Source organism: Eurosta solidaginis, chromosome 3 (assembly GCF_040869045.1).
Source record: "Eurosta solidaginis isolate ZX-2024a chromosome 3, ASM4086904v1, whole genome shotgun sequence".
NCBI classification, from domain to species: domain Eukaryota; kingdom Metazoa; phylum Arthropoda; class Insecta; order Diptera; family Tephritidae; genus Eurosta; species Eurosta solidaginis.
The window spans coordinates 247,731,700-247,747,904 of NC_090321.1; the positions used below are offsets into that span (position 1 = coordinate 247,731,700).

The 16,205-nt window shown below is 36.8% G+C and overlaps 2 protein-coding genes across 4 annotated transcripts in view; both read left to right on the forward strand.

Annotated features, from left to right (window-relative positions):
• LOC137245334 (zinc finger HIT domain-containing protein 1) overlaps positions 1 to 13,114 on the forward strand; it is a 216,615-nt gene extending 203,501 nt beyond the window's left edge. Inside the window, exon 2 of the mRNA XM_067775832.1 lies at positions 12,984 to 13,114. The gene's annotated coding sequence lies outside the window, so the exon portion shown is untranslated. The remainder of the gene's footprint in view (positions 1 to 12,983) is intronic.
• A 557-nt stretch (positions 13,115 to 13,671) lies between these two features.
• The window catches only part of Dh44-R2 (Diuretic hormone 44 receptor 2), a 39,569-nt gene continuing 37,035 nt past the window's right edge, over positions 13,672 to 16,205 (forward strand). For all 3 annotated transcript variants that reach the window (XR_010951303.1, XM_067775830.1, XM_067775831.1), the window contains exon 1: positions 13,672 to 13,925. Coding sequence is in view for 2 of the 3 variants with exons in the window: in XM_067775830.1 (XP_067631931.1) it covers positions 13,674 to 13,925 (252 nt within the window). In the remaining variant the exon portion in view is untranslated. The remainder of the gene's footprint in view (positions 13,926 to 16,205) is intronic.

Sequence of the window (16,205 nt, forward strand, 5' to 3'; positions counted from 1 at the left end):
TAAAATGATTGGTCGTATTGTACGAATCAACTCATTGTAATGAATCACCCTATATCTAAAACATAAGCATAAGCGCATACGAGTCTCCCGGCATGAGAAGCAGAGGCAGAGAGGCGAACAAACACGAAGGTAGTCAGTAAGAGTCTTCTTGCAACCGTCGTAGCGCGATCAGTTTAAATCATCCGCCATGTTCTAAATATTTTATATTTTTACTATTAATTCACATTCAATTCGTATTAAATACTTTTATAAATTATTATTATTAAACAACATTAATACACAACAACAAACAATGAAAGAAGATTAAATTGTTAAATGAATTATTAAAACGGTCATCTATCTACGCCTAACGTAAGTACGGACATAAAAATCCCTCCTTTCACATTGTATATCCGCAATTAAGTGTAGGAAAAAAATAATCGCCACGCGCTTAAAAATAACTAAAAACAAATATAAAAGCATGTGCATGCATAAATTTAATATAAGTGCATTAAGGTTTTAATCAAAATGCCATTATTTGTAACGAGACATGCTGACAAATGGCGTCATTATCAGGCAAAAACAAGTAAGGAAGGTTAAGTTCGGGTGTAACCGAACATTACATACTCAGTTGAGAGCTATGGTGACAACATAAGGGAAAATAACCATGTAGGAAAATGAACCGAGGGAAACCCTGGAATGTGTTTATATGACATGCGTATCAAATGAAAGGCATTAAAGAGTATTTCATGAGGGAGTGGGCCATAGTTCTATAGGTGGACGCCATTTAGGGATATAGCCATAAAGGTGGATCAGGGTTGACTCTAGAATGCGTTTGTACGATATGGGTATCAAATGAAAGGTGTTAATGAGTATTTTAAAAGGGAGTAATCCTTAGTTCCATAGGTGGACGCCGTTTCGAGATATCGCCATAAAGGTGGACCAGGGGTGACCCTAGAATTTGTTTGTACAATATGGGTATCAAAAGAAAGGTGTTAATGAGTATTTTAAAAGGGAGTGGGCCTTAGTTCTATAGGTGGACTCCGTTTCGAAATATCGCCATAAAAGTGGACCAGGGTTGACTCTAGAATGTGTTTGTACGATATGGGTATCAAATTAAAGGTATTAATGAGGGTTTTAAAAGGGAGTGGTGGTTGTTGTATAGGTGGTCGCCTTTTCGAGATATCGCCATAAAGGTGGACCAGGGGTGACTCCAGAATGCGTTTGTATGATATGGGTATCAAATGAAAGGTGTTAATGAGTATTTTAAAAGGGAGTAATCCTTAGTTCCATAGGTGGACGCCGTTTCGAGATATCGCCATAAAGGTGGACCAGGGGTGACCATAGAATTTGTTTGTACAATTAGGGGGTTAAAAAGAAAGGTGTTAATGAGTATTTTAAAAGGGAGTAATCCTTAGTTTCATAGGTGGACGCCGTTTCGAGATATCGCCATAAAGGTGGACCAGGGGTGACCCTAGAATTTGTTTGTACAATATGGGCATCAAACGAAAGGTGTTAATGAGTATTTTAAAAGGGTGTGGGCCTTAGTTCTATAGGTGGACGCCGTTTCGATATATCGCCAAAAAGGTCGACCAGGGGTGACTCTAGAATGTGTTTGTACGATATGGGTATCAAATTAAAGGTATTATTGAGAGTTTCAAAAGGGAGTGGTGGTTGTTATATAGGTGGTCGCATTTTCGAGATATCGCCATAAAGGTGGACCAGGGGTGACCCTAGAATTTGTTTGTACAATATGGGTATCAAAAGAAAGGTGTTAATGAGTATTTTAAAAGGGAGTATTCCTTAGTTCCATAGGTGGACGCCGTTTCGAGATATCGCCATAAAGGTGGACCAGGGGTGACCCTAGAATTTGTTTGTATAATATGGGTATCAAAAGAAAGTATTAATGAGAGTTTTAAAAGGGAGTGGTGGTAGTTGTATATGTGAAGGCGTTTTCCAGATATCGACCAAAATGTGGACCAGGGTGACCCAGAACATTATCTGTTGGATACCGCTAATTTATTTATATATGTAATACCTGCAAAGATTTTAAGGGTTTTTATTTCGCCCTGCAGAACTTTTTCATTTTCTTCTTCTTAATATGGTAGGTGTCACAACCATTTTATAAAGTTTTTTCTAAAGTTATATTTCGCGTCAATAAAACAATTCAATTACCTTACCATGTTTCATCCCTTGTTTCGTATTTGGTATAGAATTATGGCATATTTTCGATTTTTCGTAATTTTCGATATCGAAAAAGTGGGCGTGGTAACAGTCGGATTTCGTTAATTTTTTATACCAAGATAAAGTGAGTTCAAGTAAGCACGTGAACTAAGTTCATTAAAGATATGTCGATTTTTGCTCAAGTTATCGTGTTAACGGCCATGCGGAAGGACAGACGGACGACTGTGTATAAAAACTGGGCGTGGCATCAACCGATTCCGCCCATTTTCACAGAAAACAGTTAACGTCATAAAATCTATGCCCCTACCAAATTTCAAAAGGATTGGTTAATTTTTGTTCGATTTATGGCGTTAAAAGTATCCTAGACAAATTAAATGAAAAAGGGCGGAGCCACGCCCATTTTGAAATTTTCTTTTATTTTTGCATTTTGTTGCACCACATCATTACTGGAGTTGAATGTTGACATAATTTACTTATATACTGTAAAGATATTAAATTTTTTGTTAAAATTTTACTTTAAAAAAAATTTTTTTTTAAAAGTGGGCGTGGTCCTCCTCCGATTTTGCTAATTTTTATTAAGCGTACATATAGTAATAGGAGTAATGTTCCTGCCAAATTTCATCATGATATCTTCAACGATTGCCAAATTACAGCTTGTAAAATTTTTAAATTACCTTCTTTTAAAAGTGGGCGGTGCCACGCCCATTGTCCAAAATTTTACTAATTTTCTATTCTGCGTCATAAGTCCAACTAATCTACCAAGTTTCGTCGCTTTATCTGTCTTTTGTAATGAATTATCGTACGTTTTCGGTTTTTCGAAATTTTCGATATCGAAAAAGTGGGCGTGGTTATAGTCCGATATCGTTCATTTTAAATAGCGATCTGAGATGAGTGCTCAGGAACCTACATACCAAATTTCATCAAAATACCTCAAAATTTACTCAAGTTATCGTGTTAACGGACGGACGGACGGACGGACATGGCTCAATCAAATTTTTTTTCGATCCTGATTATTTTGATATATGGAAGTCTATATCTATCTCGATTCCTTTATATATGTACAACCAACCGTTATCCAATCAAACTTAATATACTCTGTGAGCTCTGCTCAACTGAGTATAAAAAAAACAACATGAACTTATTTACGTGGTTGTGTAGTTGTCTATGTCAAGTACATATGTACCTAGATTACGCTCACTTAAACATCCAATGCACTACAACCACATAAATTGTTGTTGTAAACATATATGAGTAGCCACTGTTAATGATCAAGCAACTAATAAAAAACAATTTTTATGAAGTAACAGAAGATTATGGGACACAGAACTAAAAATTATGTACTTAGCTGCGTTTTTAAAGCAACAACTTAATTACTGATACAATGGAGGTTGTTTGTTGGTTGGTTGCTGTTGTTGTTGTTGTTTTGTTGTTGTTGTTTTAGCGATAAAGACACTCCCCGAAGGTTTTAAGGAGTGTTATCGAAGTTGATGATCCTTTGCCGGATATAGATCTGGTACGTTGCGGTTACAAGCATCATTAAGCAACAAGCCCGACCATCTCTGGAAAATATAACTACATTGAACATTTTAAGTCATCACGCCCCTCACCCCACTTCCACAAGGAACTTGGGATCACCAGAGCCCCGGCTGCTACGCCGCGGGTAGGTGAGGTTGACAATTGTTTTAGAGAAGCTATAAATTGCGCTGGCAACCTCTAGAAAGGGTAGCGCTATACAACTCCTTACGACAGCCATAGCGCTGTAAGCGCCATTTTGAAGTACGTTCTCTTGCAACCAATTGCATATTATATACTCAACCCATTTGGTTAGATCAATAAACAATCTAATGTCTTTTATGGAGCATTTTGACACCACCCCTAGGTCGACAGCACAAAACTGCCTAGAGTTCGGAACTTTATGTTCGCTGGGGATGGGCACTCGCAGAGGAAATGAGTGATTTTATCCTTACAATCGTTCATACTACCATTGTCGTTGAAGGGTATTCCTGTTCTATACACGTGTAGTACAAACGGCCTATGTCCTATTAAGGTGAATGTGATCCTAAATATCTCGTTCCTAGACATATTCTGTAGATACTGTGTTCTTCTCTGTTTGTAGTCAGGCCATGGTTGATTGGTTATTTTGCAAGTACCCGTAGAATACTGATTGCAATTTGAGGTTTTCTTGTGATTGATGTGGACGGCCTTAGAAACGTTAATGGTGTTAAAACGCTTTGAGTGTTGCTTGGCTATGCCAGTATATCTCACCGTCGTTTACCCGATTCTGTAACAGGAAAATACAGGCCCTTACTATACCTAGTATTCTCTGTTTGTAATATACAAGTTGAGTGTGGAAGACCGTTGGATATATCGACTTTTAGCTGTTCGGAAAAAATCCCCGCATCAGCATCGCATATCATTATGGACTCAGGTAAATTTTGTCGGATAACCAATCCGTTCATGGGAGAAACCTCGACTTGAAATCCTTTTTGGTGAGCATTTTTAAGATACCGCTGTCGCTATACAGCTTTTCGCTCCAGCTTCTATAATCCTACAGTCTGATGGCTGAGCTAGTAGCTGTCAGGCATATGTAAAATTGCAATGACAGCTTTGACTTACACTTAAGTGTTGCTGTTACCCCTAGCGCATGTTGTTCGCGATATATTTGTTTAGTTTCGAAATTGAGGCGTTTGGGTTTTGTTCCTGAAGAAGTTATATCTTGCTTGGGTTGATATTGAGGCCGTGCGCTGCAGCCCAGTTGTATAACCTGTTTAGTGCACCCCTGTGTTCAAGTAGTATCTCGTTCAAAGCTAAAACCCAAAGTAATGAGGAGAGAACCCCCCTGGGGTGTTCCTCTAATGATAATATTTGTTTTCCTCCGAATTTGTGGAATATAGGTCAGAGTGTTACAAGAAGTCACCTATCTTTTGAAGCATGACAGTGGTGTAGGGAGAACCTATTGATATATTATCCCTGACAGTTATCAGTTATTATCTAGAAAACCCTCTAAGGGGATAAACAAAAAGGTTCAGAGGCCGGAGTAGGGGAACAAGGTAAACCGGTTCTTTAAACAATTGCTTTAATTTATACTTCACACACAAGCCTAATCGTCCAACAACAATTAATGACACTAGAATGTTTTGTACCGATATGGATATGACCATATGAATATATCCACTCTGTATTACAAAATATATATGGATTATCGTTGATAAAATAAGACCGATTGTACCGCCGTTAAAGACTTTTGTAGGCTCCACAGACGATGACGCCATATTACGGACCCATTTGCGCAGAAAGAAGAACGTACCAGCGAGTGACTACCAACGATCCCTGCAGTTGAAAGCTTCGATGGTAACGCAGACTTTAACGGAGGGTGTTCGGGAATTCCCCTGCTGAATCCCTCCAAACCCCGTTTTCTCGTCTAACGAATTTTCGTTAAGTTGATCTTTGGACAGAAATTTACTCAGTCTCGAGGACTCGCCAGTGTTTGCTTTTAAGAAGCAGAAGGCTTACCAGGACACCGGCTTTGTACTCGTACCGCTTCTGTGTATTGCTTGAGCGCATTCATGTATGATTGGCAGACTTTAGCAGTGTGATACTCATTGAATGCTTTTCTTACTGCTGTTCTAAGCTTCACCAGGGTGAGAGCTTTTGACGAATAATAATTGGGGTGGATTTATTGTTACCTTCTGCTGAGGCAGTAATCTAGTGTTGCGGGCAGATGATGTTAGAGTAGTCGCAGAGGTCGGAGAAAATGGTGGTCCGAAAGAGAAGCTTTGGATGGAATCAGCGGCTATCATATTAACTAGCAAACCGACGATTATTCGAATACCTTATTAAAATCGAATACCTTTTTATGTATTACGTATACGCCATGTATGATCCACATGCCTTCTTTGTTGAATCATTTTTAATTTACCAGATGCTGTAATATTTTAATGGCATGTCTAAAGATTTCTGTTTCATAGTAAAATTTTCTGAACTTTCTGATTCTGGTGAAAAGACGTAAATAGCACACACTGATTTCAAGAAAAATCAATGTCCTCTGAAGAATGTCAAAAAGTTAAATGAAATGAAATGAGAAATTTTTCCCAATTTTTGGAAGCCCTTTTTGTGGTCAACGCGAATATCCATAGATACAGAAATAAGGAAAACCATATTTTCCGAGGTGCAACATTTGATACTTCTACGTTGAAAAACCCTCCAGCACGAAATGTGATTGAACAGTGATTTCTCAAAAAAAAGTTTGAAACTCAAAATAGTATGTCGTATAATTTTTTTGTTTTTCGTGTTCCCTGGAAAACGTGGGCGAACGTCCCCTGCCTAGGGGCCACCCGGCTAGAAAAACTTTTGTCCAATTAAAAAAACTTGTTTGTAATATTTTTGATGTTAGATTGCGCGTCGCCTGAGCCCAGGTCCTTCGGTGTGGTAGGCTGTGCACGCTACAATCACATTACGACGGCCGCGAAGTAGCGGAGTTGTACCGTGAGTTTAAAGTAAGCTATAAACAAGTAGGGCTGTCTTAATTCTGGTGTAAGCGAACATTAGATACTCAGCTGAGATCTTCTATCGTTCATTTAGCTTCAGTTTTTTGACTCAAAGTAATATCAAAACTGGACTTGTTTATTGATCGGTTTTACTTTTTCTTATTGGAAATATTCCTCTTTATAAAGGAAATAAGTATACCGAATTTTCTTACGATAGGTAAATTAGTTTTCCAGTTATGCTTAAAAAAGGAGAGGTGCCACGCCCATTTCCAAAAGATAGATATAGCGCATAATATTCGTTCGGGGTGCTTTTAAACCTCTTTTATACAAAATCGAGCGTGGTTATTATCCAAAGCAGACCATTTTTGACATAAGTATTTGGAGTCATGAGAGAAATACATATGCGTTTTTTCAATATACATACATCAACTGTCTTTCGAATTATGGCATCCGTAACGTGACAAAACGAGGCGTTGTCTCGCCCATAGTTTGAATTGGCTGGTCCATGTCGACCTGACATAAACTCAATGAGTTCATAGTATCTTTTTTTGTGATAAAAATACCTCTTCTTATTAAAATGGCATTTTTTCGCGATGGTATATTCTATTACAGTCGCCTAAGATATCATTAAAAGTCTTGTATATAAAAGTGAAATAATTAGATAAAATTTGGCAATTTGGAATTTTGAGATCAATAGTTATACTTAAATTCTCATTGAGCTACAAACGTGAAACTTCACATATAGGTTAAGGCATTGAGACAATTTAACAAAAGGTGGAAATATCCATTAGGTGACTCACGGATCGAAATAATTAGATGAGACTTTGGAAATTTGAAACCGGCTTTAAGTTACTTCTCGATGAGCTAAAGACTTGAAATTTCAAATTTAATTCACAGGCCGATGACAGTATTAAACATAATACAAAAAGTTTCTATAGGGGGCGCACGAATTGGGATATTAAGAAAAATCGTACGGAACGGGTAGAATCTTGCCATCAATTTTCAAGAGACTTCCTATTGAGCTACAATCTTGGAACTTCATCCACATACTCACTTGTAGCAATATATATATGAACAATTTTCAAGTAGGTTAAAAACTAATGTAGCTTGACGTATTTTTCTGATATATACAAAATTGGGCGGCCACCGTGGTGTGATGGTAGCGTGCTTCGCCTGCCATACCGTATGCCCTGGGTTCGCAGCCCGGGCAAAGCAACATCAAAATTTTAGAAAGAAGGTTTTTCAATTAGAAGAAAATTTTTCTAGGCGGGGTCGCCCCTCGGCAGTGTTTGGCAAGCGCTCCGAGTGTATTTCTGCCATGAAAAGCTCTCAGTGAAAACTCGTCTGCCTGGAAGATGCCGTTCGGAGTCGGCATAAAACATGTAGGTCCCGTTCGGCCAATTTGTAAGGAAAATCAAGAGGAGCACGACGCAAATTGGAAGAGAAGCTCGGCCTTAGATCTCTTCGGAGGTTATCGCGCCTTACATGCATTTATTTTTTTTTTTTTACTATATTGTCATCTAGGCCATTTGCTCTTTGCCCTTTTCATTAATGACTTGCCACAGACAATATTATATTCCCATACTATGTATGCGGATGATGTAAAACTTTGCTACACTTACTGTCCTACCGATTTGAGTTCCTTGGATCTTCTTCAGGCCGACTTGGACTCGTTCCAATGTTGGTGCACAACAAATTTACTAGCTTTAAATTGCTCTAAATGTAAGCATATGACATTTCACCGAGTGAAGCCAGCATTGAAATCTTATGTAATAGATGGTACGCCTTTGGAGCGTATATCTATTGCAAATGATCTAGGTGTCCTTTTTGATCCGAAATTGAATTTTAACATGCATATTTCATCTATAGCCAACAAAGCTTTGTGTTTACTTGGATTTGTTAAAAGATGGGCTAAAGAGTTCGATGATCCGTACCTCACTAAGGTTCTTTACACATCGCTGGTTTGTCCAATACTCGAGTATTGCTCATGCGTTTGGTCCCCTGTTTCTCAAAAGCATATAAAGCGTCTTGAGTCAGTTCAAAAGCAATTTTTGATATTTGCATTGCGCGGCCTTAATTGGGACTCAAGTCTCCACCTTCCTCCATACAGAAGTAGACTTCTTCTTATTAACTTACCCACTCTGGAAAATCGGAGAATATTACTGGGGGTATTGTTCATCCATAAGCTCATTATTGGGGAAATTGATTCCGCGGACCTCCTCAGCCGCTTGTTTTTTGCGGTTCCCCCTAGAGTATCCAGACACTACGTTCCTTTCTATTTACCCCTTTGTCGACGAAACTTTGCTAAAAAGAATCCTCTTCTTATCTGGTGCGCGCACTACAATGACTTGTATAGCTGCATCAGTCTTGAATGTACTTTTGCCACTATACGTAATGCAATACTTGCCTATCTAATTTAAGAGATACAAGCTAATTTAATTTGCCGGCATTTTATTCCTTCGATAAAAAACAGGAACTATTTCGCTTAAGGATGGAGGAACATTTATCAACATGTATCATTAAGAAGGAACAAGACAGTACTGTGTTGATTGGAATCTGGTGCATTCCAACAACGTAAAAAACATGCTTTTTCATGAGTCACTGACCGGAATCGTATGCATTCCGGCAGTATAATCTTATGGGTCAGGCATCGAGCTGATTGGAATCCGCTGCATTCCAACAACACAGGTTATGTTACTTTTTTATGCCTTGTGATGGCGTATCCTCATATATCTTAAATTTTATCTTTTGAGTTGTATATTTATATATCTTTTATATTATGCAGTCGACCATAGTTTGTCGTCGACTTTAAATAATAAATAAATAAATAAATAAATATACATACACTGAAAGAAAAATACTGGTAAAATCAACCGAAATACGGGTCAATTAACCGAAATTTCTGTCAATTTTTATCCATCACAACAAGATGTTGAATTAACTGCGCATAAATCGTTGATTCGTAATTGACCGTTTTAGTAGTCAAATGAACAAAAAAAGTTGTTGCTACAGCTTTGTAAGAAAGTACCTATGTTGCCATATAAATATGTAAATAAATGTAAGGCGCGATAACCTCCGAAGAGATTTTAGGCCGAACTTCTCTTCCAATTTGCGTCGTGTTCCTTTTTAATTTTTCTTACAACTTGGCGGGACGGGAACGGTATGCCGAATCCGAACGACATCTGCAAGGCATATATATGAGTTTTCACTGAGAGCATTTCATGGCAGAAATACACTCGGAGTGCTTGCCGAAGACTGCCGACGGGCGACCCCGCTTAGAAAATTTTCTTCTAATTGAAAAAGCTTGTTTCTAAAATTTTGATGTTGCTTTTCCCGGGGTGCGAACCCAGGGTCTTCGGTATGGTCGGCGGAGCACGCTACCATCACACCACGGTGGCCGCCCAATATAGTACATATCAGAAAAATACGTCAAGCTACATTAAAATTTTAGAAAGAGAACTTGTAAGTTATAGAAAAGTAAAGAATGGAATCACAGGAAGGTAATTCACCACTGGAGTAACTTTACATGTAATTCGGCAAGTTTAATTTTCGTAACACTTTAAGTTGAAACGTTTCCAAAAGAACTCAAACTTTTTTTTGTCGGAAACATCAACATTAAAAAAGTATGTTTTTTTTATTATCTTATTAGATTCGTTCGCGTGAGTGAAAATTCATAAAAACTTAAACAAAATGTTACTAACTTTGGAAAAATCCTGTTCATTCAAGCAAAACTTTTGCAACAAGAGGGCGCAATTTTGCATTTCGCTTGGGCGATAAGTTGCAAAATTGTACCCGATAGATAAGTGTTCCGGTATCTCATAATTTTTTGCACAGTAAATTCAAAAAAGGGTTTTTTCTTTTTGTATTGGTAACTGAAAAACTAGTTTTTTGTTGTTTTCCCATTTTGTGTGTTTTTTCGATTTGATGGTTTTCTTATTTTGGTGGTTTTTTTAACAAGTGGCACCATCGTCATAAGTACAAAGTAGAGAGCGCAGTAAGCGTAAAATTCTTTTTGAAATTTGCTCATGTATTGACAGTTGATCGCCGTTGAAATGACCTGTAAGATCAGTTGTGTTAACAGAAAAATCAATTAGATTAATTAGGATTCTGTCAATTCTACAAAATTTTGTTAACATAAGAGTGGCAATTTCTCTTCTGTTGAAATGACTAAACTAATTTGTTCGCTTGACAAAGAACTCGGTCGAATTAACCATAATTCGGCCAATTTCAACGAATCTCCGCTAAGTCAAGAACAAAAGAACCGATTTGCTGATTTTACTAGCATCATTTCTTTCAGTGTATGTACAAGTCTTGCATGCATTCTGAATTAATAAAAGTAAGTTTTTCACCTTGTAGAAAATAAGGCACTACTCTTTTCTACCTAAAACTAAAAAGTAGAAATTAAAAAATTCTTAGACATTCCCTTTATGTAAATGGACAAAATCAGCGAAAAATGTATCCTTATGAAAAAGACATATTCTTGCTGAACTTTGATTTTAAAATTTTAACATGGAAATTGTAAAAATATTTATGAGAAATAACAATATAAAGTTGACAAAGCGAATTCATCCCAATTCGCCGTGCAGAAGAATGTCAAGTCAAAAGAAAATTTTCATTGTTTTCGATTAACTGACATATTGTTGTACTAGGCGTTGTAATAATCAAGAACAAGCAATTAGCTGTTGTGATAACAACACCACCCTGCAAAAAAAAAAAACGATTAGTCTAGAATAAATCCGGGATGAATCGCGAAGGAGTATGCGACTAATGCCAGTTTTGATCTCTTTGTATGCGTTGGACTGTTCCCTTTTGTTTGAGCATGTCCTATGAAGAGACCAATTGTACACATTTATACCCGAATGAGAACGATAGGAACAAAAGGGCTACTTTCCTCAAACATGCCGATATATACCTTTTAAACTCAAGACTAAAAATTGCAAGAGATTGTTAAATTCATATAAATAAAAAAAAATTATTTAGTCACAAACTCATTTTAAAAGATGCCATCCCATAGCTTTAATGGAACATATGCTCTTAGAAATTAGGTTCACATTTTTCTTAACTAACTCGACCAATCACCTCTAATATTTTTTGTTTTACTCATTTTGTTGCAGTTTTTTTAATGTTTCTTAAAATGGGTTACATACACTTCAAACTGACTAATCCCAACTGTATCCAAAAGGGACTAGAGAACATCAATTATGCCCCAATGTAGACAAAAAATATCAATCGGAGACCACTCTTTTTAGGGGTTAATAGCACGATTTTTTGCGGCGCATGATCTGAATTCGTTCTGGTTTCAGGCAAGACTGCTGCATATATATTTTAGTCTATAAAACAACAACACGACGCACAGTGGGACGGTTTAAGGTTACAGGTGGACAAAAGTCTAAAATGAAATAAATCGACACTTTCATCACATAGATTGCAATTATTTTATCGACATAAACAATAATCGCCTAATACCGATTTCACACAGAAACTTAATTGAATCAAAATTTTGTTTAATGAAATAATTAAGTTTTCCTTTTCACTTAGTCATTTGCTTCATTAAGCGAACATCTGTCAGCAGCCCTAAAAAAATTACGGTTTTACAAAAAATAGTTAGATAGCAACCGTTTTCTTCTTATATATAAAGACAATTAACGAAAAGAGGGATGCCCAAATACTCATAGATGTTGCACCTAACTAAATATATGCCTACTTTTGAAAAAGCCATATTATCTCTTGCTGTAAATTCAGCGAAAATAAAATCTTTAATTTTTGGTGTTTTTCTATTTTTCGTAAATTGTTGAAAATAATTTATTTTTGATTGTCATTTGTTACATTCACAATAAAATTCGGCAAAACATACTAGAGTTTTGACTCCGTTAGTGAATCAATAAAGCCATAATGAGATAATTACAAATTTGTATTTTGTATGGAAGATTGAGTTCAATAAGGGCTTTAATGTAGAAAACTTGACTAATTTTTTCATTAATCCTCTGTATGGAATTGGTATAAGTCCCATTTAAAATGATAGTACTTAGGCGATTATTGCTTGTGACCATTAGATCGCTTCTCGAATTTCGAATTTTGAACTTTTGTACACGTGGAATATTTATCTATCCAACCTTGCAGTAATAACATTGGCAATTGCTTTCCACTACATAACTTCTAACTCTTTCTAAACGAGTTTGGTTTTCGCTTGCTCTTACTTTCTAATGTTAGATTATTTACTTATTCCCAACCACGCTTATATAATTGACTAATCAAATTTGTACAACTATGTAGGTACGCAATCGCATTTTGTATACTTTCTAGTGATTACTTTTGTTTATATTCTATTTACAGTTATTGTCTAGAGATAAGAAGACACAAAGCGCTAATGTTCATCGCACACAACGAAAGTAAAATTTTATTTATTTTCATTTTCGTTCGCATGTCGCGTGTAATATACCAAAACTTTAGCTGCTGAGAAAAACCTCCACAAAAAATCAAGGAAACAAGTTCAAGTTAAGGAATTAAATTGCATAAACTCACAAGGGACTAATGCAAGAATTCGATGTATGCATAAATAGACACACAAAAATAAGTGAAGCCAATAATAGCAAACACACCTTCAAAAAAAAAAAAAAACACGGAAAAACTTAATTGTAACATGAGCAAAGAAGAAGAAAAGAAATAAAAAAATTCATTAATAAACCCAACAATTGCAGGTCAAATAGCTTACGCACCTTAAAATCGTAATTGCTATCAATTAATATGAGCTTCCCGCGGCTAAAGTCAACAGCAGGTAAAAATAAAACAAGAACAAACACATACAAAGTAATAAACTTAATAGTAATGTAAACTCTGTTATTAAAATCCACTAAAGTGCACTGAAAAACAAAAATTTAATTAGGCGTCATATAGTCAAGGGACAGCCGTGAGTTAGCCATCCATTGGCTGTTCTAAGCCACTTATGGAGATACAAAAGCCACAACAACACACCACTATAAAAAAAAAACAATAAAAAAGCTAGCACTCGATACCTAATAAATAATGTCCATAGCAAACATTAAATATTTGAATAATTTAGCAACATTCAATTTAACAAATTTTGCTAATTTTACCACGCAAATGCTGCGAATGGCAAAAGATGTGCCCTCGGAGGATGCGGCGGAGCTTTATATAAATAAAACAATGAAAGAGGAATGTATGCGACAGCAAGAGGAATATTTTAAACAAAAGCAGAGGACTGTCGAACAACAACAAATACATCATTTGCATGACGTTGTTGAAAATTATTATACGGTAAATACAATTTCACTTACTGTTATTTAAACACTCTAAAGCTGCAGTTACCCATGAACGTACGTATAAAAAACGTGTCAGCTGACGCGACCTATCTTATGAATCTGCAATGTAAACGCAAACTCACCGAAGTTCAACGCACGTACGTACGTAGCCCGGAACGTAGAAATCAAAACAATTTTGACTTTTTCCGTAATAACGTGTCAGCTGATCGCTCTCTCACTAGACAGAGTTGTCTAGTAAACTTTTGCGCGCTAAGTTTTGACCGTTTGCAGTTTTTATGCAAAAACACCTAATTAAAGTTTGAAATATTTTGGAAATAATTCTAAATAATTATGTAAAAGTGCAGATTATAAATATGTAATATATTTATATTTATTTAATATTAATTCCAGCCTTTTACTGTATCAAAAATTAAAATAGAAAAAGTTGATGTTTCCATAAGCATGCATTCAAACATGTCAATGGCAACATTTCTTCGTTGCCACTACGGACTTCAGCTCAAACGTATGTACGTATGGCATACGCATACGTATGTTACACACGGCGGTGCATAACTGCAGCTTAACACAACACGCACACCATCAGAGCACACACAGTTATGATAATGGTTGCCAGCATTCTTTATTTGTATAGTACATATTGTTCCTTGTGTTTCGGTCTAGTCAGTTGTGCTGTTATTTGAGTATTTATGTGACATTAATGTATTTAAGTATATGGGCGATCCTCCGCCTTGCTAGAGCGATGCATCCGCAGAGAATGTGAACCGTCGTTTAATTTTCCATCTAAAAAAAGCGGCAGAGTTGTGTATTGGATAGATTTAGCTTACTTATGTGATGGCGTAGACTACAATGTGGCGTATAGTGCCAAGTGACAGATTAATGAGTTTGGGTGATACTCTCGTTGCTGGAAGTATAAACAATTTCGTCTGTATTTGCCCTAAGTATTTAAATCAGGTTTTTCAGAGCTGCTTTGTTTCCCTAGTGTGTGTACGCACCACAGAAGAGCTCTGAAATGCTGCTTGGCTAGGTAGTCTGCCTGTTTAATATCTTCATATGATCTGATGCCTGGGAATCCATCCTACCAAAACCTTGTTTTTGGTTTCCAGATCTTTAGGACTCCAATGCATTCATCCATTCGCTTAGAAGTAGTTGTTTAGTAGTTTAAAACTACAAGGCACACGATGCTGCCTGGATATCTAACAGAATGAGGATACTCCTCGAGGATAAGCCTATCCATAGAAAACATTTCGCTTAAACTTATTTTGCGTGGATTTCTGCCTGGAAAATAGTGTGATATCATTCCATATGCATTTCTTGAGATTCGGCCTATAGGTACCAGCACCCGCTTTTCCGCTATCAAATTTTGATCTATCCGTGAACCACACCTCTGAGTCAGGTTCAGAATATGCTGTTGTTGTTGTTGCGATAAATACACTGCCTGAAAGTTTTGGGGAGGGTTACTGATGTTTATAGTACTTTGCCGGATATATGTAGATCCGGTAAGTTCCGTTACAGTTACCATTAAGTTACAATCCCGACCATCTCGAGAATGATTTGATATGACCACATTGAACCTTCTAGGCCATCCCTTCTCCCATCTCCTAGTTTCATGAGGAACTCGGGGTCGCCAGAGCCTCGATTGCTAAAGAAGCAGGATTCACCACGTGTAGATGAGGTTGACCCTTTGAAAGTGGTGCACACCTTTGAATCGTTTGGGTATATTAGTGGCCTCTTACGACCTGCATATCTGCCGCGGGTATATTCTAAGCTCCCTAGCCCGCAAGGGGGAGGACAAGTTTATGTATTACGTGTTTCCTAAAGAGTTCTATCCCCATTGGACAGCTCAAAATTCTGCGAGATTCTGTACATAGGGGCCATTGCATCGCGTAGTTGCAATATGTATTTTTTATTACTTTCATATGGCCTGTCATGTTTCCGATCTCTAGCTCAGAAATATTTTGAAGCGCAGCAAGTGCTGTCTATTTTTCTATAGGAATGTGGCTATTTTTTAATTTTCTCGTTCTTTCGCAGCAATAAATTTTTATTTTCAAATCTTTCTCACTGTTACTGTGATCGCGTAGTGCTATTTATGGCCTAAAGTTTTTTTAAACTATTTTTTTGGTACCGAAACAGGGTATCGGGATGGAAATTGTATCGAATGCTCTGTTAGACTTAACGTAGTGTAAACGTTACATTAGAACCAATCGTACATTTTTAGAATCATACAAGGGCTATTTCCAGCACCAATTTTAGATCAATCCTGCAACGTTTGGGGATA